The sequence below is a fragment of the Nelumbo lutea genome, chromosome 1, assembly GCF_056320005.1.
Source record: "Nelumbo lutea isolate HS-2025 chromosome 1, American lotus-T2T, whole genome shotgun sequence".
NCBI lineage: Eukaryota > Viridiplantae > Streptophyta > Magnoliopsida > Proteales > Nelumbonaceae > Nelumbo > Nelumbo lutea.
Genome location: NC_142684.1, coordinates 176,580,394 through 176,607,492, shown reverse-complemented (window position 1 = coordinate 176,607,492; position 27,099 = coordinate 176,580,394). Strand labels below are relative to the sequence as shown.

General features: G+C 39.2%; 1 protein-coding gene across 1 annotated transcript; it reads left to right on the top strand.

Moving 5' to 3' along the window:
• The first annotated feature begins 13 nt into the window (after positions 1-13).
• Positions 14-26,692, top strand: ABP1 (endoplasmic reticulum auxin binding protein 1). The gene is made up of 5 exons (XM_088960939.1): positions 14-771; positions 1,325-1,431; positions 1,683-1,886; positions 25,939-26,006; positions 26,352-26,692. The coding sequence occupies exons 1-5, from the start codon at positions 693-695 to the stop codon at positions 26,452-26,454; spliced, it is 561 nt and encodes a 186-aa protein (XP_088817065.1). The 5' UTR covers positions 14-692; the 3' UTR covers positions 26,455-26,692.
• The last annotated feature ends 407 nt before the right edge of the window (positions 26,693-27,099 follow it).

Here is a 27,099-nt window from a genome sequence, read left to right as displayed (position 1 = left end):
TTTAGCACATTTGAAAGGCAGAGGTGCAATGAAAATGACGGGGCAGCAAAAACTTTCATTGAGACACAACTTGAAAGATCTGTTTTTGAAGATATGGCCTGAGACGACATCAAGGGATGGGGGTGCTCCGCAAGGATACATCCGACACCTGGTGGAGATCATCTGCAAACTGCTCTCTGCAAGGATATGGCCGTAGATGGTGTTGGACATCGAACGAATGATATTCAGGGATCTGGTGGCCGAGACGATCCGATTTGCCTCGAAAATCAGAATATGTTGTTTTTCCGGTTGCTTTGTTGAAGCAACATATCTCCATTTGGGTCAGGTTTTAAGAAAAAATGGTAAGAAAAAGAAAATAGAGAAAATTTAATGGGGCATTTTGGTAATTTAACGCCTTCCGTCATCACGCTGAGGGCATATTCGCCACAATGTAAAAGTTCAGGGGACTGTGTCGCAAATTGAAGTACAGGGATCTTTGTCACTGAACCCATAGTACGGGGGTATTTGTAATTTACCCTATTTTTAACCAGCGGAAGTAAACTCTGCGCAAAGCGAAGTAGCAAAGTATTCGTGCCATTGGCAATCGCCAATCGGCATCTTCCCGGGCCCGGTATAATATATGGGTAAGGGGAACTCGAAGAAGACCCATTCACTAATCTGTAATCGTTGCTGCTGGTGAGTGACGAAAGAAGATGAGCGGATCTTATTTCATTCCTCTCCTTTTCCTTTTGTTGTCTGTTACTGCTGAAGCTTCTTTCTGCTCCACCAAAGGTGATTTCCATCTTAATTATCTTATTATTATTATTATTTTTTTCATTTTCATATTCTGGTCTCGTGTTTGCGCTTGATTTTTTTTTTTTGTTTTTTCTTCTGCAGTTCTTTGTTTTGGATTACCTTGTTGTTCGTGCTATTGAGTTTCCTGGTTGCTGTAATTGGCTTTCGACTTACTTACTCATTACAAAAATATAAATATATCGAGATTTGTGAATTGATGAATTCTGTAGTTGACAAATGTGCTGTTTACTTATCATGTCCAGTAGAACTAGAAATTCTATTCTTTCACGCGTTTCTATTTCTATGCAGTGGATCTATTGACCCATTTACGGACTGTAATTACTGGGTTATATACAAACTTGTTTGTTCTTTTTGGGTTTTTAAGCGAGTAGTTGCAGCATATAAGGAATAGAAGAGCTAAGCAAAAAGAGTAAAATAAATCATAGTTATTGATTAGCATGGTGGAAGTTGCGATCGATATTCTCAGGACTAGCATACACTATATTCGTCCAATCTATTTGAATATGACTTCTTATTGTTCTTATTGCAGGAATACCGTTTGTGAGGAATATTAGTGAACTTCCACAGAGTAACTATGGAAGAGGAGGCTTATCACATATTACTGTTGCAGGTTCACTTTTGCATGGGATGAAAGAGGTATTGCTTTAATCTTTAGTAAAATTTTCCTGTGCACAGCATTAAGCACGGTAAGAATGATCTTGGAAGCAAATTTTGTGGCAAATTTCTGCAATGAAGAAGTTGTAGATTCTGCACTTCCAATTATATATGTGGCACACGTTTCTTCCTCCACAAAATATGGAAAAAAATAATATTTATCAAAAAATAAAAATATGGGAAAAATAATTTTGCAATCATTACTTTGTTGAGAGTTTCCGATATCATTGCAGGTTGAGGTATGGCTGCAAACATTTGCTCCTGGATCACGGACACCTATTCATAGGCACTCCTGTGAAGAAATATTTATTGTCCTGAAGGGGAGTGGGGTTCTCTATCTGGCATCAAGTTCACATGAGAAATACCCAGGAAAACCACATGAATATTCCATCTTTTCAAACAGCACATTTCATATCCCTGTAAATGATGTCCATCAGGTAGCACATCTATTGAAAATAAAACATATTTCAGTTTACTAATTTGTCTGTAATAGTCCAAGCATGTTTTTGTACCATTTTATTATGATATTTAGTGAACTTTCTTACAATTAAGCAAAAGCATAAATGTGTACTGAAGTGTAATGGACTTAAGACCTGTGTCCAAACAATCTCAAGTCATCCAAAGTATGGAAAACCACAAACTGAACTGAACATTATTTCCTTCATTGTTTCTATATAGATTCCTCAATTTTACTTGCCCATGAATTAACCTTATAGTGCCTAACTTTGGTCATGAATTGTAAAGTAAGTCAACCTTGTGAAACATAGCCATGTCAAAGTTACATGCATATTAGTGAATTATTGACTCTAACAGAGACCAAAGACCAAATGGATCTCTTTTTTTCAAGTGTCTGATGAAGAGGCAGTTGAATCTCACCATGGTTTCCCCCACTTCCACATTGAGTGGGCATTCCCTTCACAAACTTTAGAAGATAGTCATCTTGCAGTGGTGGTTCTTGAGGAAGATGAAGTTTACCGTGGTTTACCTATTATCATTTCAAGATTTTGAAGAGGTTGGGTAAGATTGCAGTTGCAGACATCAGCACAACTTAGGAGGTATTTAGGTGATATATTCGCTTAAGGGTAAACACCACACTGTATAGTTCTTCAAGAGATTGTAAGAAAGAGGTGGCAGAAAATTAGAGGTATGCAAGATCATAATTCTACTACAGAATAGGACCAGAGCTTCAAGTTGGTGCTGAAAAGTCCATCTGTGCAAGGTGGCAGAGGATAGGGATCTAGAAGTAGAGGGAGAAATGTGAAAAATAGAGGAAGTTTGTGGGTCATAGAGGAGTTACACAATTTTGGGTTGTCCATTGTGGTTAGGATGGCTTGATGTTGTTCCTCTGGTGTTGAAATATTTGGTTTTCAGAATCACTTTGTCTGTGGTTCAGAATTCCTTTACTCCAACAGTCCTAATAGCATGGATGTTATCTTCTTATTTCTGAGTTTTGCTTAATTTTTATTGTTCTAGGAGGTTCGTCAATTGAATGGAGTTAATGGAAAAACTGCATTACCAAGCACATATGGGAAAAGAAAAGGACAATGCCATCAATATTTAACAACTTGAGGTCTCAACACAATACACGTCTCTGTTATGAAATACAAAATGATAACAATGTTGTTCCATATCCTTTTATTTCCTTCTCTCCACAGTCTGGAAAATTGCTTGGGGAAGCATCCTCTAGAGAGATCATATCTGCATCATATTGCTTGACATTTCAAGATTAGTCCTACTACATCATTTTTAGTTGATTTTAGCAATTAAGTCTGGCCTTCCTTCAAGTATTGAAATTGATGAAATACAATAATAACTTCCTTTGGGCACAAAATGTCAACAACCAAATATGGGAGAATAGAACCTTATCTTCCCACTAGCTTCTTATCACATGAATGTCCTTACCTTGGGGGAATATGGATATGTTTTCCTTTCTTGTGTGGAAGAGGTGAGGAACCATCAAGAGAGGTTGAAAAAAAGAGGGATGTAGATGAGAAAAATGAATAGGCTCAATAGATCAAATTCTTTTATAGGAATCAGGTAGGAACCAAAAAGAGTTACTGGTTCCCTTTTGTTTATAATTGTTTTCACTATGTTGAATTGTCAAAGAAGTGAAGTGTGAATCTATTAGCCTATGTACAGTAGGCAACTACATAATGGAATTCATTTCCCCATTGTGATCTTTTCAAGCAACTATATTCTCAACCATGTACAAAAGTACATAAAAAATAGTTCTGCTGCCACCTGCCTCAACACCTCCTTTTTGTCGTCCTTGGATGCTTTGTTTCAAAAAATGAGCATTCTGTATGTCCATACAATCCATGTTATCCATGCACAATGGATTAATAGGATGGTAGACAAAGTCAGGCAGTTGGAATTCTCATTTTATGATATTGGCATGATAACTAACCCATGTGAGAGACAAAGGTGAAGAACAAAAAGTCAACAACATGGAATTTCAAGGTTGGAAGGATGTCTTCAATCTATTTCAGTTCATCTAGACAATAGATTTGACAAAAGTAGTTTTTATTTGGTTAGCATACACTTCTTGGTTGTGCTTAAAGATGAAGCTATGGCTTAGGTTGATATACCAAGAACTTACCAGATGTACAGTTAACAGCCTCTCATTATGGTCATAGTTGTCAAGGCATCACCTAGGTGACTAGGCACTCTTGTCTAGGCTTCTTGCCCAAATGCCTTGACTTATAGCAACTAGGCACCTTGCTAGGTGTCTAGGCGCCAGCCTAGGCAACAAAAATGACAAGGCAGGCACCTTATATAATATCATTTACATTTTTGTATCTTATTAATATGTGTGTTAATACATTTTATTATATGCTATATATCTCATTTATACCTTGTTTTAATGTTTTGCTAGTGAAATTTAAAAGATCAAAGGAGGGTTTTGAGGAGAGAAAAAGAAAGAAAGAAAAAAAGAAGGAAATAAAGAATAGAAGTATAGATAGGTTCTTTTTTTTTCTATTCTCTCTCTCTCTCTCCAATTAAATAGAACAGAAATTCCATCCATGTTTTATCTACTTTACTTTCCATCTTGAATATTTGTCATATAAAGTTAACAACTTTCTTTAGCTGCTAATTGATATGAAATTGCTATATTAAATACTTGTTACAGTATAAATATTTTTGAAAATGATGAAATTAATATACGTAAAAGATTTTTATCTTTTAGATGTGATGATTTGCCACATTTTTAGAAGAAATTTTATGTTCTTAATAAAGAGAATCCCTATTTTTTCAATTAATATACATGCTGAATGGTATATAAAACTAGGGAACTAGGCAAAGGTTAGTTCTTTATATTATGAAATTCTTATCGCCTAGGTGACCGGGCATACCGGTGTCACCCAAAATTGCCTAGACACCTTGAAAACTATGATTATTGGTAAAGTGGTTGATGAGTTGGTTAAAGAGGTGAATGTTGAAAAATCTTTTAATGTGCTAATGGAACAACTGCAGTGGAATAAACCTTGAGAGTTACTTCCTCTGTTTGTGAAATTGAAGACTGTTGATGACTTGAAAGGTACAATTGCAATTACATTGTCTACTTATGATGAACCACATCTTGTAAAGATGGAACATGTTATTTGTTTATTTAGCGAAAAAAATAAAAGATAATGTGGGAAAAGAACTGTAGGAGTAGGGGAATTTTGGAGATCATGGAAAAAGTGTCAAGCCTGAAGGTAAATTTGGCAAAGTGTAGTTTGGTAGGGTTACAAATGGGAGAAAGAGAGCTGGAGGAGTGTGCTACAATGTTGGGCTATGCAATTAGGCTGTGGCCTTTGAAGTACCTTGGTCTTCCCCTAGGAGGCAATCCTTGTGATAAGTCTTTTTGGGAAATAATAATTGAGAGATTCTTAAGAGAATTAGATAATTGGGAAAAGAATTCTCTCTCAATAGGTGGGAGACTGAATTTGATTAAATCCACTTTTTCTAACCTACCTATCTACTTATTCACAGTCTTTAAGGCTCTCATGAAAGTTGTGTAGAAAATAAAAATAATAATAATTATTAGGGATTTTCTGTGGGACTTGGGAAGTGAAAAGAGAGATCACCTCTTAAATTGTGAACATGTGCAAAAATAAGGAGAACAGAGGTCTAGGTATAGGTAAGTTGAAAGAAAAAAAATGTCTCTTTTAGGTAAAAGGCTTTGGATATTTCCCAATGAACTAGAAGCTTTGTGGAATTTGGTTATCAAAAGAATCCATGGTCTTTGATGGAGCGCGATCCGGCCGGTCTTAGCTGTCCACGACCCTGCTTCCGGACGGGGTAGCAGGGAACCTGAAACGGAGGAGATGGGGAAGCTCCGGGGGGAACCCGATGTAGAGGCTCTGAAGCTCAAGTTAGAATCCTTCAAAAGCAAAGTAATACCAGATAGCGCAAAGTTTGCATACCTCGTTTGTTGGGGGCAGGGGCTCTTATAATCACTTCGTGCACTCGTCCCGAGGCCCTTGTCAAGTCGGGTATGATTACCCTTGTGCTTGTCAATTCGGCCGTCATCCTTTCTGCTGGGACAGAACCGTCACTGCCTAACCGTCTTTCTAACTGGAGATGGCGGTGTCAGTGGCGGTGGCAGGTGGCCGTTTAGAGTGCCGCCGCCAAACGTCAGATCCCAAGTCAGTCAGGTGTGGCGCCCTCGGGCACGAACTTCCTTAGTGTCAGGCATGGTACGCCTTGTTTGGTTTGGTGCCCAGAAGGTGATGCGAAGTGCTGAGCGAGGCGAAGTCTTGAGTTGAGGTATCTATAGGGTAGGTCAGTTCGGCGAGGTGTATCCCGAACTGTTACAAAGTGGCCAGTTCGGCGAGGTATATCCCGAGTTGTTACAAGGTGGATCAGTTCGGCGAAGTGTATCCCGAGCTGTTACAAAGTGGGTCAGTTCGGTGAGGTATATCTCGAGCTGTTACAAAGTTGGCCAGTTCAGCGAGGTATATCCCGAGCTGTTACAAAGGGTGAGTTCGGGCCCCCCGTAGGGAGTTCGGTCCGCTGATGTCCCCTTGTTCCCGCCTAGGCTTGGTCCCTTTTGCCGAGCTGTTGTTTCTGCCACATGTCACGTAATAGTGAGGTCGGGCCAAATCTTCCTTCATCAGTCTTCATCAAAATGGTTGGGATTTTGGTCTTGTCAAAAATTCCATTCTAAGTCCATGGAAAGCAATTATGGCCTTACTCCCAACCTTCTTGTAATTTATAAGGTATGATACTATTGTTGGAACTAAGATGAAGTTTTGGGAAGGCTTATGGTGGGAACTATTACCTTTAGTCAAGCATCCCATGAATCTATAACCTTTCTACCCTAAAAAGCAAACCTATTGTTGACCTAGTAACTCATGATGGAAGAGGGTGGGTTTGGGATTTGGGTTTGAGAAGAGCTTTGAGAGAGCAAGAAATGGGTGAGATGACCTCTCTTCTTGACATTCTTTAACAATAAGTTTGAATCTTGATGGTGCGCGATCTGGTGCTCCCTGCTGGAGGACAGCTCGGACGTCGAGCTGACAAGGTCGGCTGGTTGAGTTGTAAGAAAACAATCAGAGTACCTGGGGTGGGCACTCTGATACTTAAGTCAGCGATGAGTGTTGAGAATGCAAGAAAGCAAGAGAGCTAGAGAGTCTGAGAGCAAAATTGTGTGTACCTCCTCTAATTCAAGAGGTGCCTTTATATATGCGCAGGTAGTCGTGAGTCTCACGTTGCGCATCTGAAATCCCCGGGAGGATGTGGTTTATTGGCCCGTCATGCTTGGAGGTGGTTTACACGGATAGCAGTTATCCCCAAAGCAGGTAGCATGGAAGTCACCTTCATTGGTCAGGCAGCGTGGTCTCAGATGACTTAGAGACGATAAGTCACACGAGTGGAAGTTGGTCGCCACCCCGACCTCGATCTGATTGGTTAGTCTTCGGAGGGAGGTCACCCTCTTGCCGAGGTCCCTAGTCTGATCCTGCCAAGGGGCATACGCCGCATAAAGCCATCCCTAGCCAAGGTGCCGAGGTAATGCTGGGCGTCTGAGGTGCGTCCAAGGAGGTTTCGAGGTGAATCCAACTAGCTTGGTACACACACGTCACTGCCTATGCGACACCAAGGTGTTATGCAATGGTTCAGAGGTGCCTTGTGGCGGGATATCATTAGAGGGCCAAATCACCCCTCATCAGATCCCTTAAAAATGGATGAGAGTGTGCGAGAACCCGACTCTAATGGGATGTTCTCTTGTGCCTCTTTCTTCCAAACCTTTAGTTGAAAAACAGTCCTAGAAGTAGGGACTGTGCTAGAAAACAAAGAAAAACTAACAAGAGAAGATTGGAGAAGATTAGAGAAGAAGAGAGAGCTGCGGCAAGAAGGGTTAGAGGATGAGGAGTTCGAACTAAACCTGCCTCTAACACTCCAATACTCTTTTATTAAGTTAATCTTTTAGTAATTACAAGAGAGGTCCTTAGTTGGACAAGAAATTACAAAACAAGGAACATAGAAGAGTATGGGCCCAGAATAAGGCCCATTACAGAGAAGAACATAAAGATAATATACAGTAACAGCCTATGGGCCATTCAGCCCATCTTCTCTACACTCCCCCTCAAGCTGAGCATAGATGTCAATCATGCCCAGCTTGCCAGTGTCATGATGAAGCCTTGCCTTGGAAATGCCCTTGGTGAGAAAGTCTGCCAATTGTCCTTCAGAAGTAACGAATGGAAGACACACTTCTCCGGAGGAGACTCTTTCTCGAATAAAGTGTCTATCAACTTCAATATGTTTGGTTCGATCATGTTGTACCGGGTTGTGAGCAATGTTGATGGCAGCCTGATTATCACAATACAACATCATGGGTTTGTCATGATCAATCCCAAGTTCTTCCATTAAGGACCTTAGCCACAACAGTTCCGAGACTCCATGTGCCATGGCTCTATACTCTGCTTCTGCGGAGGATCTGGCCACAACAAATTGTCTCTTACTCCTCCAAGAGACAACATTACCAGCCACCAGACTGCAATATCCTGAAGTAGATCTTCTGTCATCAATATTTCCAGCCCAATCAGCATCAGTATAGGCTTCAAGTTTCAGGTGATTATGCTTGGTAAATAGGATTCCTTTCCCTGGAGAGCCTTTCAGATAGCACAAAATCCGTTCTGCTGCTGCCATATGAGTATCTCTAGGAGCATGCATGAACTGGCTAATGCAACTAACAGCATACGCAATATCTGGTCTAGTCATGCACAGGTACAGAAGCTTCCCAAGAAGTCTCTGAAAAACCCCTTTGCCTTCCAACAAAGTTCCGTTTGTAGCTGAAAGTTTGTGACTCATATCAATGGGAGTTGCAGCTGGTCTTGCACCAAGTTTTCCAGTTTTAGACAACAAATCAAGAACATATTTCCTTTGGGAAATAAGGATCCCATCCTTGGATCTGGCAACTTCTATGCCAAGGAAGTATCTCAACTCCCCCAGATCCTTAATCTCAAATTTTGTACGGAGGAAAGACTTAAGAGCCAGAATGCCTGAGGCATCATCACCAGTCACTAAATGTCATCAACATACACAATGAGATACATTGCTAGAGATCTACTTTTCTTCACAAACAGAGTATGATCTGATTGTGTCTGAACATAGCCGAATTTAACAAGTGCAGCTCTAAATCTCTCAAACCAGGCTCTAGGGGATTGTTTAAGACCATAAAGAGATTTCTTCAATTTACATACCTTTCCTTGCATTTCTTTCCCATACATCCCTGGAGGAAGACACATGTAGACATCCTCATGTAAGTCACCATTCAGAAATGCATTCTTTACATCTAACCGATAGAGAGGCCAATCAAAGTGAACTGTCAGAGATAAAAGAACCCTCACGGATGTCATCTTGGCAACAGGGGCAAAAGTCTCTAGGTAGTCAATCCCATATGTCTGTGTGTAGCCTTTTGCAACAAGTCTGGCCTTGTACATCTCAATAGTTCCATCAGCCCTGTATTTAATGGTAAAAACCCACTTGCACCCAACTGGATCCTTCCCTTTAGGCAAATCCACCACCTCCCAAGTACCATTTGCATGTAGAGCATCCATTTCGGTTTCCATGGCATCTCTCCATTCTGGAATCCCAAGAGCTTCTGAGACAGACCTAGGAATGGGGTTAGAAGCAACAGAAGAGAGATAGGCAAAGTATGAAGGAGAAAGCAGGTCATAAGAAAGGTGTTTGGAAATGCAGTGTACAGCACATTTCCGCTTCCCTTTCCTAACAGCAATGGGGACATCAAGGTCTGGGAAGGATGATTCCAAAGGAGCTGAAGCAGTACCTGTTATCTCATCTGTGATTGGGAATGTATGAGCTTCATCTGTTGTAAAGGAAACTACTTGCTCATTCCTAGATCTCTGCCTTTGATACACTTTGGGATTATTGATAGGACGAGGGGATAAAGAAATAGGGGCACTAGGACAAGAGATATGAAGTGATTGATCCTCCTTTGACTCATTTGGTGAGGATACATGTTTGTCAAGAGACTCAACTGGGATAGAAAGAGGAAGAGCAAAAACTTGTGACAAACTCTCCCCCTGTGGACAATGTCCATCCTGAGAGGAACCATAAAAAGGAGAAAGTTCATTAAAGGTAACATCCATAGAGACATGTTGGGTGCCAGTCTTTGGATCAAAACAACAATAACCCTTTTGTGTCGGGGAGTAACCAAGGAAGATGCATCTGTGGGCTTTCGGTTCAAACTTATGTCTTTGCACACTTGGAATGTGAACATAGCAGGTACAACCAAACACATGAAGAGGAATTGGGAAGAGATCCTTGTCTGGATGAAGAAGACTGAAGGGGAATTTAAACCCTAAAACCCTGGATGGCATACGGTTTATGAGATAGGTAGCAGTAAGTACAGCATCACCCCAAAATCTTGTGGGAACATGTGAGGCAAACAAAAGGCTCCTTGCAACTTCAACAATATGTCTCTTTTTTCTCTCAGCAACTCCATTTTGTTCAGGGGTTCTAACACAGGAGCTTTGATGAATAACCCCCACGTCAGAGGGATACAAGGACAAACTCTTCTCAAAATACTCTTTTGCATTGTCAGATCTGAAAACCTTAATTTTGGTATCAAATTGAGTTAAAACAAGCTCATGAAATTGCCTCACAAGTCTTGGGACTTCATCCCGGGATTTCATTAAGTATATCCAAGTGAATCTAGAGAAGTCATCAATAAATAAGATAAAATATCTGTAACCCCCTATAGAGGATAAACGGTATGGCCCCCACACATCAGAGTGCACAATATGAAAAGGAAAAGAGGATCTTTTATTGCTCACAGGGTAATTTTTTCTACAATGCTTTGACAACTGACAGGACTCACAATTGAGACTGGACACACTGACTCCCTTAAACAGTTTTGGAAACAAATGGCTTAAAGCAGAAAAAGGTAAATGACCCAACTGACAATGACAACATAATTTGACTAACAGACTCTGAAAAAGTAGAACCAAAAGCAACATTCTTGGGATGATCAAAGCATTGGCCAGGGGTGTCGAGTAAGTATATTCCAATCGCTTCATGGCCACTCCCAATCATCTTCTGAGACTTCAGGTCCTGAAACACACAGTGAGAAGGGAAAAAGGTTACACAACAATTCAATGACTTGGTCAGGCTACTTACAGATAATAAGTTAGTATTTAATTTAGGCACATGAAGAGTGGAAGATAAGAGTAAGGAGTCTGTAGCATTGACAGTTCCTTTGCCAAAAATAGGGGCAAGAGAACCATCAGCTAAGTTGATTTTGTCACGGCCAGGAAGTAAATCATATGAGACAAACAAAGTGGAAAGGTTGGTCATGTGATCAGAAGCACCTGAGTCTATGATCCAATGGGTTTTGTGCTTACCTGAGGTGGATGCATGGTTAGCGGAAGCCCTTATACCTGAGTGAGCAAATGCAATGATGGCTAGACTTCTAGAAGGGATGGATGATGAAGATACACTTTCAAGCTGACTGATCATCTTTCCAAACTTCTCATATTCAGCTTTCATGGCTGCCAACTGTGCATTGGTAGACTCAACCTCTGTATCGGTGCTTGTGGCTGCATGTGCACTTCCTGTATTTCTACTATCATTCTTCTTCTAGAATCTGATAGGTACAAGATTGGGATGCAATTTCCAACACTTGTCCTTTGTGTGTTTTGGCTTCTTACAATATTCACACACCACCTCCTTCCTTCCTGTGCCACTGTGAGCTTCTGTAACCCCTTTGGGTTTAATTCCCATATTTGCAAAATGATCATTGATACCGACTCCTTGAACCTGCACTTGCCTCCTACTTTCTTCACTGTTAACCAAAGTATATGCTTGTGACAATGAAACATCTTCCTTGGACAAGATGTTTTGCTTTGTAATGTCATATTCAGAATTCAACCCTGTCAAGAACTCAAAGGCCCTATTCCTTTCAACCAATTTCCTGTATGTTTCAGCATCCTTAGGGGTATCCCATGTCACAGCCTCTATCAAATTAATCTCTTGCCATATAGATTTTAGGGCTGAGAAGTATGCTGCAAGTGACTTCTCCCCTCGTCTTAGATTCTTCACATCACTTCTCAGTTTGTAAGCTCTAGCAACATTCAACTTCTGGGAGTAAGTTTCTGCAACACTATCCCAGATTTCTTTAGCCGAATTCATCCACAGATAATGTTGACTAATCTGTGGCTGCATTGAGTTCACAAGCCACCCAATCACTGTGTAGTTTTCTTGCACCCATCTCTCATAAGATGGATCATCCTTTGGAGGAGTTTTCTTGCTCCCAAAAATAAAACCCCATTTTCCTTTGCTACAAATATGGATTTTCACTGATTGTGACCAAGCCAAGTAGTTGGTCCCATCAAGCTTGACTGTAGTTACAACCAGTATAGAATCGGTTGGGGTTCCCAAAATCTGTCCATATTCAGTAGCATTCTTGTTTTCAAGGTTTGAGAAATCCATCATGCAAAGTTCGGTGGTAGTTCTTTCTTTACTGTTTCAGCCTTCAAAGGACACCCAGCAAACCTCCAATCACAAGGTATTTCAGGTTCCAACAGCCGTTGTCCCAAAGAGAAAGGAAAAAAGGGCCATAGTCCTTAAGAGACCTTTTGTCGAACACTCAGTGTGCAGTACTTAACAGCCTACTGTTAACTAGAAGAAACCATTTCAAAGTGTTCAGTATAGGTCCAAGAAGAGGCTGGGATGTAGATGAGACTAGTATCACTTAGTTTTAAATCAGTTTCAACAGCTTCCCAGTCCAATAATCAGCCGAATAGCACTTCCAAAGCAACCCAGAAATTTCTGAGTAGAATCAGTCCAACAACAGTGGGCCGAATGGAGGTGGGCTTTAAATGCTTTAACAGTCCTCCCAAACAACAAAAAATAACCCAGCAAAGGACTGAGAAAAGACTTACAGTAAGAGTCTCTGGTTTGAACAATAAACCAGGCCGAACACTTGTTCTCTAAGATAACTTCGAAATCCCTTTTCTCTGATTTCAAATCAGGCCAAGCAACTTGTTCTCTGATTCTTCCTAGTCACCGAACCCTTCTCCAAGTGTATAGAAACTTGGGCACCCTCCAATGACCTCCAAGAACCAGGCGGATGACTGTAAACTTTCAGCCCTAGAACCTCCTCATGTAGTTGGCTGAACTAGAACCACATGAGGGACACGCCAAGCAATGGCCTGCTCTGATACCAAGTTGAAAAACAGTCCTAGAAGTAGGGATTGTGCTAGAAAACAAAGAAAAACTAACAAGAGAAGATTAGAGAAGAAGAGAGAGCTGCGGCAAGAAGGGTTAGAGGATGAGGAGTTCGAACTAAACCTCCCTCTAACACTCTAATACTCTTTTATTAAGTTAATCTTTTAGTAATTACAAGAGAGGTCCTTAGTTGGACAAGAAATTACAAAACAAGAAACATAGAAGAGTATGGGCCCAGAATAAGGCCCATTACAGAGAAGAACATAAAGATAATATACAGTAACAGCCTATGGGCCATTCGGCCCATCTTCTCTACACCTTTCTTCAATATCATGAACCAAACCCTTTCCCTGCAAAAGAAGTTTGGGGCAGCCCTATTCTTCCAAAAGTAAAGGTTTTTTGTTGGGAAGCTGCCATGCAAATCATTAACACCTGTGAAAGGCTTCAGAAGAAGCAGAAGAACTAATGTCTCTTATCTCATATTTGTATCCTTTGCTTCAGAAATGGGGAAACCACTAACCATCTCTCGGTGCATTATACTTTACAACCTAACTGTGGACCCATTTTTTCTCTCTTTTGGGGCATGTTTGGGTGCCTCCATCAGAAGTCAAAGAGCTGTTTAGCACAAACTGGGTGAATTGCTGCACAAAGAGAGAGAAGATTTTGTGGCAATGTGTTAAGGTTCTGTACTGTGGAGTATATGGCAAGAAGGGAACACCAGAATTTTGAGAGGGAAAGGAGTATGGAGCAGTTAATTGAACTAACTATGATCAGAGCTGTCCACTGGGACTTGGTGTGTAAAGGTTTCAAAGGTGTGTCCCTAAATGATTTCTTAAGGGAATAGAAATCTGTGGCTGATTTTCAGGGCAGTAAACCAAGGAGGGGGGATCAGTTGGTGTGCTCCAATAGTAGACAAACTCAAACTGAATTTTGATGACTGCAGTCTTGGAAACCCGGGTAATTCAGGTATTGGGGGTGTGGTCAGAGATCTAATGGATGTAACTTGCTAAGCTTTTCTGGGCCTATTGGTTTTGGAAATTCTCAAAGAGCTGAACCGAAGTTCTTACTTCAAGGTTTGGAATTGATGAAATTAAAGGATTTAAAAAATGTGGAGGTGGAAAGTGATTGTCAAACTTTAATTAGCTCACTGAAGAAGCATGATTTGGTTGCCTGGAGTCAGACCTCTGGTGAGGCAGGCACAACACTTGGGATCCTTATTGAATATCTAATTCAAGTGGGTACCTAGAAGTGCTAATGGCCTTGGCTGATTCCTTAGCCAAGGCTGGGGTACAAAAGAGTTTGCTTGATTGGGGTGGTTGTCTAGGACCGGGGACAAACTTGTAACACTTGATTTACTTTTTATGTTGTTTCCTTTGTTCTTTCTTGTGTTCTTCTTTGTTAGAGCTCTTTCCTTTGGAGCTGGTCTGGCTCTTTTTTATCCTCTTGCACTGCTCCATTTCCACTGTGTTGTTGCTGTGTTGTTGCAGTGATTCTTCTTTAATGAAATTTATCTGATAAAAAAAAAAGGAGCTGCAGAAACATTCAAAGAAGCAGGGAGTAATGCAAATTGAATGAAGTGTTGGAACTGACAAATAGAGAATTTATGATCAAATAAAATCAGACTAGTAGATTACTAAAGATAAATCACCAGTTGAAGTTGTGATTTGTTCAACAAAAAAAGTTGTGATTCAAGATGAGATGTGAGAAAAACATGTCCCAAACATCAAGTCTTGCAACATTGACAAAAAAGGACTTCTATCCCACCATTGTTTTCGATGTGCCAATGAGCGAGATCCTTAGAGGGGGTCAAAAATTGGGTATATTGGGACAGTCCGAGAATTCATCTTAGTTGGTGATCATAGTGACAGGATCAACCCCTTTGTCGGACAAAGTGAACGATCGAGAAAATGCACTCTCTCTGATGGAAACCTAAACTACCAGTAGTGGATTTCAAATGTGTTTGAAATTTGATTTTGCAAAGTATATTTATATAAAGATATACTTTTATATTATGGTTTCAATTTTTTTGCAAAAGGTTTTAATTCCCGGGATCCATGTGAGTAGAGAGTGCAGCACTGTACCTTGCAGTTGAGGGAGAGGTCCTCTCTTATCGGACAATGTTTGATCATTAAGGGTTGAGAGGTTAAGTGTAAGACCATTGAGGGTTATATCTGATGGGCTAATCTTGCATCTGCCCATAGTTTTTGGGCCTTCATAAGATGTCTGGACCCAATGACCATTTAGTGTAAATGTTGGGCCCATTAAGAGTCCATAGTGATAGACTCAGGGGTTCACTGTATTCAGCAGTAAATTCGGCCATGCCTTGTAATAGAGGCTAAGTTGAACCCATGTGGCTGATGTGTAGATAAATGATAGGGTCCCACGCCATACAAAGAGAGCCAAGCTAAACAGGATTAAAAGGAAGTGAGCCCGAAAGCTTAATGGGCCTAAAGCCCATTTCGAACTGGGTTAATTAGATTGATTAAATAGGGACGAATATGAGTATGGATCAACAAATAAGAACCTCTTATCCACTTAAAGAGTCCAGATCCAAATAAAGATTTGGATCAAGTAACTCCTAATTTGATTAGGAATAGCTTATCTTTATCTGCAGATAAGATAAGGGATTATCCTTATCACTTAAAGAGTTCGGATCCAAATAAAGATTTGGATTAGGAGACTCTTAATCAGATTATGAGGTTGTCTTTTTAAGGCTATAAATAAAGAGTAGGGCGGACTTGAAAAACACACACAACACAAAAGACAACTCAGTTTGACTGTTTCTGCCTTTAGTTCTTTTTCTCCCTGCTCTTACCGCCCTACCCTGTTCGATCTCCATTTCTCAAAACTGATCAATATTGGATCTTGATATTGCTTCTTGATAGAAGAAACAATTCCGAAGCTATGCTCACTACCCCATTCGATTCTTATTGAAGAATCACAAGTTCTTGGTGAAGAACTACCTGCTAATCCTACCTCATCCTAAGCTATGTTATCTTCAGTGGAGGGAGGATTTGGTACACTCTTTGGGCGTGAACACCTGCGTTGGGAGGAGCTTTTTGCGTGGATTCCGTATCAGGTATATCCCTCCATAATCTTAGTTTCAGATTTGGTCTGGTTTGGTTACAAGAACGAACCTTGAAAATGTAGTTTTCTAAATTGGGAATAGGATTCCCTGATGGGGGTAAAGAAATTTTTGAAATTTCTCCCAACCTTCCTACAGGGTTCGGCCATCCATGTGATGGATCTTCCATCCCTTCAAAAAGAACATAAATTAACGGGCCTAAGGCCCAATAACTTCCTAACTTAACAACTTAAAAATAAAAATTAAAGGTTGGGCCCAATAACTTAAAATCGGCCCAACTCAACACTCCCCCTCAAGTTGGGAGTAAATGTCACACATTCCCAACTTGCGTAGCTCATGCTCCAGCTTGTTTCTTGCAACGCCTTTTGTAAGAACATCAACAATGTGCAAATCAGAATCAATGTATGGGAGATAAAACTTCCCTTGAAGTCACCTTTTATCTTATGAAATATCTGTCCACTTCAATGTGCTTTGTCCCGTCATGTTGAACTGGGTTGTGGGCAATGTTAATTGCTACCTGATTATCACAGTCCAGAATCATAGGTTCTTCTCCCTCAACACCAATCTCTCCTAACAAGGAACAGATCTAGAGAAGCTCTGAAATTCCATGTGCCATGGCTCTGTATTCAGCTTTTGCGCTTGACATTGCTACAATTGTTTGTTTCTTACTTTTCCACGAGACTAGATTACCCCCAACAAGAGTGCAAACTCTTGATGTAGATCTCCTGTCATCAAAGCATCCTACCCAATCAACATCTGTGTAAGCCTCTAGCTTCAGCTGTCCATGGTCAACAAATAGTATGCCTTTGCCTGGGTGTCCTTTTAGATAAGCAAGAATTATATCAACAGCCTCTTAATGTTGGACTCGTAGGGCATGCATGTATTGACTCACCACACTCACTGCATGGGATATGTCTAGTCTTGTCATATATAAATATAGCAGTTACCCCACAAGTCTCTGATATCTCCCAATGTCCTTTACCAGCTTACCTTCTGATGCATTAACTCGGTGATTCTGATCAATAGGAGTACTGGCTGCCTTTGTTCCAAGTTTCCCTGTTTCTTGTAAAAGGTCTAGAACATACTTCCTCTGAGAAATAAAATTCCATGCTTTGATCTTGCAACCTCAATGCCCAAGAAATACCTCAGCTCCCCAAGATCCTTAATTTCAAATTCTCTATGTAGATTCTTCTTCAAACTATCAATCTCACTTGGGTCATTTCCTGTAACTACAATGTCATCCACATAAACAATCAGAACTGACACTAGGGCTTTACAAACAAAGTATAGTCTGATTGAGTCTGAGTATAGCCAGAAGCAATCAAGGCCTTCCTGAACCTGTCAAACCATGCTCTGGGAGAAGACTGTAGAAACCAACAGGAAGATCCATATATATTTCTTGCAAATCCCCATTCAGAAAGGCATTTTTTACATCAAGTTGGAAAAGGGGCCAAGAGTATGTAGTAGCAAGAGAGAGAAGGATCCAAGCAGAAGTCATCTTTGCAACTAATGCAAAGGTCTCTAAGTAATCAATGCCATAGGTTTGAGTGTACCCTTTTGCAACCAGTCTAGCCTTATACCTTTCTATACTTCCATCTGCATTGTATTTAACTATATAAACCCATTTGCATCCAACAGTCTCCTTGCCCTCTAGTAGATCCACAATCTCCCATGTCTGATTCTTAATTAAGGCTTCCATTTCTTCCTGCATAGCTGTCTTCCACTTAAGTTTGGAGAGAGCCTCACTAACACCCTTGGGTATAGACACAGAGTCGAGGGAAGAAAGGAAAGCTCGATAAGAAGGAGAAAGTCCACTGTAGGATAGATGCTATGAGATACAATGAGCAGTACACTTTCTCTTTCCTTTTTTGAGTGCAATAGGAAGGTCCAGGTCATCTATAATGGGATTAGTAGAATCAATAGGAACTGAAACATTAGAGGGACCAAGAGGAATACCTGAGTCCATGTCAGCCGAATCTGGAGTCTCCAAGGAATCGATGGGAAGTGATGTGGGTTCTTCTGCAGTGGAATAAACCTCCCTGTGAAGTCATAGATGTTGTCGTGTGAACATTGAGAAGCAGGACGCAAGGGAGTGGACATAGGAACTGGAACTAGAAGAGGAATAGACTGCTCACTTACTTCCCCAAAACACTCCTCCTTAGAAGAACCCTTCGGGAAAAAGGAGGTGGACTCAAAAAAGGTGACATCCATAGTAACATACTGACTCCAAGAGACTGGTTCATGGCAACAGTACCCTTTCTGGTTTTTCTGCATATCCAAGAAAAACACACTTCTTTGCCTTTGGATCAAGCTTCGAGTATTGAGGACCAAGAACATGAGCAAAGCAAACACAACCAAAAACCCTGAGAGGGATGCAGAACATCTCCCCCTCAGGAAAAAGGAGGCTGAATGGGGTGCTGAATCTAAGTACATGAGAAGGCACCCTATTAATCAAACAGATTGTTGTGAGAACTGCATCACCCCAAAACCGAACTAGAACAATAGATGTGATCATCATGCTTCTTGCAATCTCAACAATGTGTCTATTTTTCCTCTCTGCTACACCATTCTGTTGTGGACTATAAGAACAACTGCTCTGATGGATTACCCCATACTCTAACAGATATGAAGCAAGATTCTTCTCAAAATATTCCTTGGCATTGTCTGATCTGAACACCTTCATTCGTATCCTATGGTCCCTTGTGATGATTGAGAGAGAGAGAGAGAGAGAGGTACGGATGATAGAAAGAAGAGGCAAAAAACTCAGTATTGGCAGCCGCCAATTTTCTATTTATATTAAACTTTATAAAGAGGCAAAAATACAAGTATGCCCCTGGTGGCATATCCTAGAATAAGAACAATAAGAAATGAAGAAAAGAAGAAAAGAAAGTAAACTTAAACTGTCCCACTAACATCAATTATAGGAACACTCAAGCCTTACAACATACCCCAAACTGTGTTAGCACCATCTGATGAAACTGTCGAACCAAGGATGGTACCTCATCATGGGATCTCATCAAGTAAATCCAAGAATACCGAGAAAAATCATCCACAAATAAAAGAAAATATCGGTAGCCACCCATAGAAGGAACATGATATTGGTCCCCACACATCAGTATGAATAACATCAAAAGAAGATGAAAACCTTTTATTACTAGCTTTAAATGAATGTCTACAATGTTTTCCAAACTGACAACTTTCACACTTTAAACTAGACAAATTAGCAGACTCAAATAACTTTGGAAACAAGAAACGCAAAGAAGGAAAAGACAAATGTCCCAAACGATTATGCCAAAGTAATCTGACCCACAGACTTTAACTCAAAATCCCTGTTAACATGATGACTTTGATGATGAGGAAGCGTATCCAGAAGGTAGATTTCATTCATCTCACGACCACTCCCAATCGTCCTCTTTGAAACCAGATCTTGCAAAACACAATGGCCAGGAGAAAAAATCACTGAGCGATTCAAGTTCTTAGTTAAACTACTAACAGATAATAGGTTAGTACTCAATCTAGGTACATGAAGGACAAAGGGTAGGGTAATGGAATCAGTAATCTTGAGAGGCCCCTTCCTAGCAATGGGAACATGAGATCCATTGGCTGTGGAAACTCTGTCTATGCCAGAGCAAAGTTGGTAAGAAGAGAAAATAGTGGAACTATGGGTTATATGCTCTAAGGCTCCAAAATCTATAATCCAATGAGGTCCCTCCTTGTAGTAGAAACATAATTTGCAGTGGCATGTGAACTACTTGTATGAGCAAAGGAAGTAGAATGTCTACCACCAGAATCACCTCTACCTGGCTGTCCACATGATACCAGATTAGGGCTGACTATATCCCGCTGATTTAGTAACTGCCCATATCTCTCAAGTTTGGCCCTCACTACAGCAGCTGCAACAGACTCCAAAGTAGTTGTAGTAGGGGGCCAAGTAAGTCACCAGTGACTGCCATGTTAACATTTCTCTTCTTGTTTTTGAGTCTATTCAACACAAGATGAGGATGAAGCTTCCAGCGGGTATCTCCCGTGTGTTTAGGCTTCTTACAGTAGTCACAAATCAAATCCTTCTTATCTCCCTTCTTGCTTTCACTGCCACCCCGGTCTCCACTTTGTTTAGGTTTCACAGTACTGACCATGAATGATTCCTCAAGACCCGAATTCTTCATCATCACATTCCTTCTACTCTCTTCCCCCAATACAAAGGCATATGCCTAAGAGAGAGTAACATTATCCTTGGAAAGGATATGTTGCCTTGCAATGTCATATTCGGGATTGAGGCCAGCAAGAAATTCAAAAACCCTATTCTTCTCTAAAAGCTTCTGGTAGGCAGCAACATCCTTAGTGGTTTCCCAAACCACTGTCTCCAAATGGTCAATCTCCTGCCATAGGGTTTTAAGGGCTAAAAAATAAACAGCAATAGGTTTATCTCCCTGTCTGTTAGCAATAACCTGGTTCCTCAACTAATAGGCCCTAGCAACATTCTCACTCTGTGAGTAGGTTTCTGCAACCCCATCCCAAATTTCCTTAGTTGTATTTGTCCACAAAAAAAATTTACTTATATGGGGCAGCGTAGAACTGCATAGCCAAGTCATTACCATACAATTTTCCTGTACCCACTAGGAACTATTAGTCTCGGATTTCACTTCCTCACCAGTAACATACCCCAACTTCCCACGAGCACCAATGGCCATCTTTGCAGATTGTGACCATTCTAAAAAGTTTGTACAATCCAACTTAACTATAGTGATGGTTCCAGCCCCGAAAAGGTCTCCGACACCTCCTCCCCATTGTCCTGTTTCACTTCCCGGTTTTTTTTTTCTCCGTGACCCTCCATTACTCCCAACAAAGGGTCAAAAAATCACTTTGAGATGAAGAAAAGAGAAATAATCCCCTTCAGGCACCACATACACCCTTCTGGAACCCTAGGTAGTCCTCACACAAAAGTTTCCTTTTTCGCGGGATGGGAGAAGAGAGAGAAAAAGCAGCCACTCCCTCAAAGGCTTCCAAAACAGATGGGACTTGAACCGCCTTCTTCAGAAAACTCCAAGGAACCCTAAAAAATTAGGGCGCCACTTCCTAGGTCAAAATTGAAGAATCCTACAAAAAATATGACTCTTCCCCTTTTTCCAGTTCTTCCTGAATTTGATGGGAAACCCTAGACCAGTTATAGGACGAAACAGATCCACCAAAAAATCCAAAAACTGGGCTTACCTGAGGTCTTCGATCAGCCTCTCATATCACCATGCAGTTGGCTGATCTAGGCATGATAGAGCAGCTCAAGAAACCTTCAACCTGGCTCTTATACCAAGTAGAAATTGCTGATAACTGATTCAGATGAATGCCTTGTGTAGAAAAGTAGAAGAAGCTGAAAGGTTTAAGCAGTAGAGAAGAAGAGAAAAGAAGAAAAGAGAGTGGGATGTTGTAGAATTGAAATAGATCTGGCCGCCAATCCCTCTTGATTTGTATACTTAAAATAAAAGAATGAAAAATTACAAGAATACCCTTAGTAGGGCGGCTACTTAAAGTAGCTGAACAGTCACAACTTAAAAATAACATAAACTAATGGGCCTAAGGCCTAATAACTTCCCAGCTTAACAACTTAAAAATAAAAATAAAAGGCTGGGCCCAATAACTTAAAATCGGCCCAACTGAACATCCATGTTTTCCTATCAAACTTCAAGTCTTTAAATCAATTCTGTCCTTTCTAGTCTTGTCACTGATCTTTTATAAGGTATCACAATCATTTCAAATATGGAGATTCAACACACGATTTCATCTATTTTTGCAACATGGAGGGATCTTGTTGCCAATCCAGACACATTGGGTTGGCCACTAGGGGTGATCATTTCCAGCCCGGCACACACCCATCCACCCACACACCATGGGAGGTGTTTCACTTAACTACCTAAACTTCATTTTGTGCCAGATTCCCTCCTATCTATCACACGTTTAGCAAATAAACATCTCTGTTAGCATTCCATCAAGAAAATGGATGGAAAATGCTACATTTTTAAATGCTCAAATTGCCATTTTGGATTATTTTTCCCTTATCTTCTTCATTTCATATTTTGAAACTAGAAAGAGACACCTTTTCCTTGAACAGGACAGGTAATCTCATCAAATTATTTTTAATGACAAGTAGCACAAAATGAAGACAAGGACGAACTTGTCCAAAAGAGTAATTTGGGCAAAAATGTGTAAGACATCACATGGTGTGCACAGGGGCGTTTTCCATTCATTTCCTGATGGAATGCTAAACAGAGGTGTTTGTTTTCTTAGCTTCTGATGGTTTGGAGGGAATTTGGCACAAAATAAAGTTTAGGTAGTTAAAGTGAAACACCCCCTAATCCCCATAGTGTAGGGAGGGTGGGTATGGAGTTTACCCATATATGTGACTGTGTTATTTTATATTATATAAACATTGTAATGTGACAATTATTTATAGTGTTTTATATTATATAGGATAAATTTTATGCATATATGTTATATAATATAAAAGATTCTGTATGCATGTATCTATCATATTTTATTTTTATATTTAAAGTCATAGTCCCAAAGCCCAGCCTATTCTGGCCCATGATCACCCCTATTGGCCACATATTCAATTCCACAACCCATATCATCCCTATAGGGCACATTGTATTGGAGGTTTTCCAATCAGCAATAGCCATCTGCACTTTTACATTTTTAGATATAAAATTTATCTATACTATATATAAAAGTGTGGATGCAAAGTGAAAGTTTTTTTGGATTAAAATTACCCTTTATTTCTTTGTTTGAGAAAAGGTATAAAAGTCATTTTATTACTACTTTAATGCTAGCTTTAATGGCTACTAAAATGCCCATATTTGTGTATTTAGTCTTATCTCTAATTGTAAGGGTTGAAAATGTAACTTCAATTATTACTTTCCACCTTATTTAATCCCCTCTCATTAAGTCTTATATTTAAGGTGTTAACTCCTATTTTCTCTTATTAAATCCTGTATTTAAGTTAGTTTTTCAATATTTTTAACAATATAAACCCATATATTTTAAAACTGAAAACAAAACCATTTTTTATCCAAGTGGTGGCTAAGCAATTCAACCATCTGAAACAAATTGATCAACCTATGAAGTCATAGTTAGACAATAAAATTTTTTAAAAAGAAATAAATATAGAAAACTACAAAAATGTAGAAAAAATTAAACACATTTATGATATTTTTATTAATCAAATTAAAAAATAATTATAATAAACAAGATTTATTTTTATTGATAATAAAAATGAAATACGTAATTTACAACTGACCAAAAATGAAATTATTTTATTGGTTGGTAAAGATCAATAGTTCAACTTTTGTGTCAAATTTGTTAACCTTTAATGTCATAAATAAATAATAAAAACTAATAAAATATAAAAATGAAAAAAATACATAAATTTTGCAAAAAAAAAATTCAGGCACATGTATAGTATCATATATTTATCATATTAAACAAAAAGCAAGTGTGAAATATCAGAATTATTTTTATATACAGAAATAAAAAAAATTATAGAAAAACTTGAACACATCTATAATTCTATATTTACACTATTATTAAAGTATGAATAAGATTGTGGAACTTTCTTTTGACTAAAATACTCATTTTTTAATTTAGTCCCTATTTAATTGTGAGGTTTAAATTATAAATTGAACTACTTTTCATCTCATTGAATTCCTTCTATTTAAATCTTACTTTTTTTTTAAATAAATGAACAATAAAAAGATACACCGAAAAGATAAAACATTACAAAAAGAAGAGTCTAATCAAGCAGGTAGGCCTATCAATGATACTTGAAACTTCACAACTCGATCTGGTTATCACATATTTGTATGAGGTGTTTATGTAATCAGATTTAGATTTTACAATCTGAATCCGATTAATAATAAAAAACAAAAAATACATAAAGTTTATAGAAAATTTTGGATACATTATTACTATCATTATCATCATGTAGAATTGCCACATGCAAAGCATGGGCACACTTACTAGTCTATAAAAGGATGTCTATTTGAACACATGGCAAGGCCTTGTTGGCTAAAATTCTTTCCAGGTACAGAGAGGAATACAGAAACTTACTCTAAGCTCCTAATGAAGTTGCATTGTGGAAGATTCCTAGCCCATTTAGGAAAGCTCACCAAACAACCCATGTGCATGTGCAAGCATGTCAATGGACCATGAACTCATAGAACAAAATCCAAAATAATAATAGGGTTTACATCTGTTGTAAGATTCATTTTTTTCTTGGTTTTTCATTTTCCTTGAGGATGAAATAAGCGAGCCTTATTAGATTTGCATTTAGGTTTTGGAGTAGCTTATTCAAACTGATTTCAAATGAATGGCTGGAAAAGACTTGAACTTCATAGACAATAAATTGTCTGCGTGTTTTTTTCATTCAGACTTCTAATTCTTAGCTTGAAAACCTCCATGCAATTACTCTTGAAAATTCCAAGGTACATTGTTGGGACAATGGATGTAACCGGGAGATTAATTCTTTATAAAAATACTTTCCCATGTTGATTTACACTGCAAAAGTTTCGAGTTGAAGCTTCATTGTGATGGATTCAAGATGACAAGAAATACTAGATTACTAAACTGTGAGGATACTCTCTAATCCTCTCTTATCTCTATGCCTGGAGGATGTTTGAAACATTGCAATAAAGTAGAAAATGACCCAGGTTACAGGAAATTAATGTTCATAATGAGCAATCAAAAGAGCTAATCATAGGCACGAATGTCAAATGGGTAGTACTGAATTAAACAGGAGCAAACCTTTCCAGTAGAACTTATAAGCCAGATAAAATCAGAAATCAATAAGCCACAGAAGATGAATCTGCACTTTTTTCTGATCTGAAACAAACAGAAGATGAAGCTGCGTCTGAGGGGAAGCCACCAATTCCAACTATTTTAATATTCCTTACTCCATAATCTTTTGAACATATTGAAAGTGAATAATATTACTTCAAAAATCAGGTTTTCATCCAGATTTATTATCAAGGCATGTCAGACTAAAACATGCCTCTGCTTATTTTTATTTATTTATTTATTTTTACTTTAGATTAGTAGTCTTGTTTAACCTAGACATGGTATTTGTTAACATTGCTGGGAGGTAATTGTCTTAACAAGAGAATAATGCAAGATTATCTAAAAGGTCTCCTATGAGTTTATTCAAGCATGCCAACTCCCTTTTTTTTCATTGGCAACCACTTGGTCACCATAGTAATAAAAAAATCTACTTGGTCACGATAACCAACAAAATGCCTTTAACTTGTACTTGAGAATGTCAAGTACTCAAGTTCTTGAAGAATGGCTTACAGTCAAGCTCCCACTTCATTCGAGCATTTTTTCCATTGGATCAGAGTTATGAGGCTTTTTTGCGTGGATAATTCCAGAATACACTTCCTAAGGTGGCTAGACCAAGAGGATCTGAATAATTATCATCTTCGTTGGGCTATATATGACTAACCATGAAAGTGCTTTTTGTGTTGCAGTTGTAGCCATTGAAGAAGAATGTAACATGAATGCATATTCTCAATTCTTAATATGTTTCACAAAAAAAAAAACAATGGAAATTGTGCTATTGAATGCACTAGGTTATTCTATTTAGTTCTGGTAGTTCCTTTTAAAGGTCTTTTACTGTATTATTTAGCCATGATCTTAGTTATTAATAAGGTGACACATTCCTTGGTTGATCATTTGACATGTTGCAGATCTGGAACAAGAATAAGGATGAGGATTTGCAGGTTCTAGTAGTAATATCTCGTCCACCAGTGAAAGTGTTAGTAATCTCCTTAGTTTATCATTTTGCATGTTCCGATATTATCAGAGGATGATAAAATTAATGTACTTCTCATCCTGGAGCAACGGTGCTGATATTGGCTTGAGTCAGTGCAAGGCTCGTTCGAACGGTGTTTGAACAGCCTTGCATTGGGAATATCTCTGTACCTATCTACTTTATTTCATGGGGAGATATTCCCAATGCGAGGCCATAAAGGCTGTTCAAATGGGCCTTGCACCGACTAAGGCCGAGTTCAACGGTGCTACCCATTTTGTGAATTGGTGGTGGCAGCATTTGGAATCTGTTGTGGTAGTGGTCTAAAATCTATTTATCTGTTACTTTCAGGTTTATATACGAGGACTGGATAATGCCCCACACTGCAGCCAAAATGAAGTTCCCTTATTATTGGGATGAAGAGTGCTTCTATACACCAAAAGATGAGCTGTGATTTCTGGTGGCATTGGCACTCCAGTGAATTTGGTTGGCATACTGTGCACCGTAAGATGAGTCATGCTGCATCGAGAAGAAGCAATGTAGGAAGGGAAAATTTAATATAAAAATGAAAAGGGAGCTCATAATTTTTCTCAATTTCCTCCATTTCCTGTGTTTCTGGTTTCATGTACAGTGAAATAGCTGGTATTTCGTTATCAAATCATTCTCTATCAATCCCATACCACTTAAGAGCATCTGTAGTTTTTGAGTGTCAACTCTCAACTATACCGAAATTTCCTTGGGCCGCTGGTTAGTCACTTAGTCCAATCTCAACCCGAAAATGTTTGGTTTGAATTGGGTTGGATCAATTGCTTTTATTACCCAAAAAAACCGGGTTGGATCAAGGTTAGGGTTGTTGGAAATAGGGGTGAATATTTTCAGCTTGGAATGGAAATTCCGGGCTTGGGCCTTGGATGTTTTCGGACCAAGCCTGTGCCTTCATTAGGACTGCAAATTTGTGGGCTGGATTTGGACCCAAATGCTTTAGGCCTGGTCCACACATATTTATTATAATACCTGAAAGATTTATAACTAATGAACCACAAATGTAATAACCAATCAGGTGGTATTATCAAAATTCACCATGGAAGTGTGATTGGCC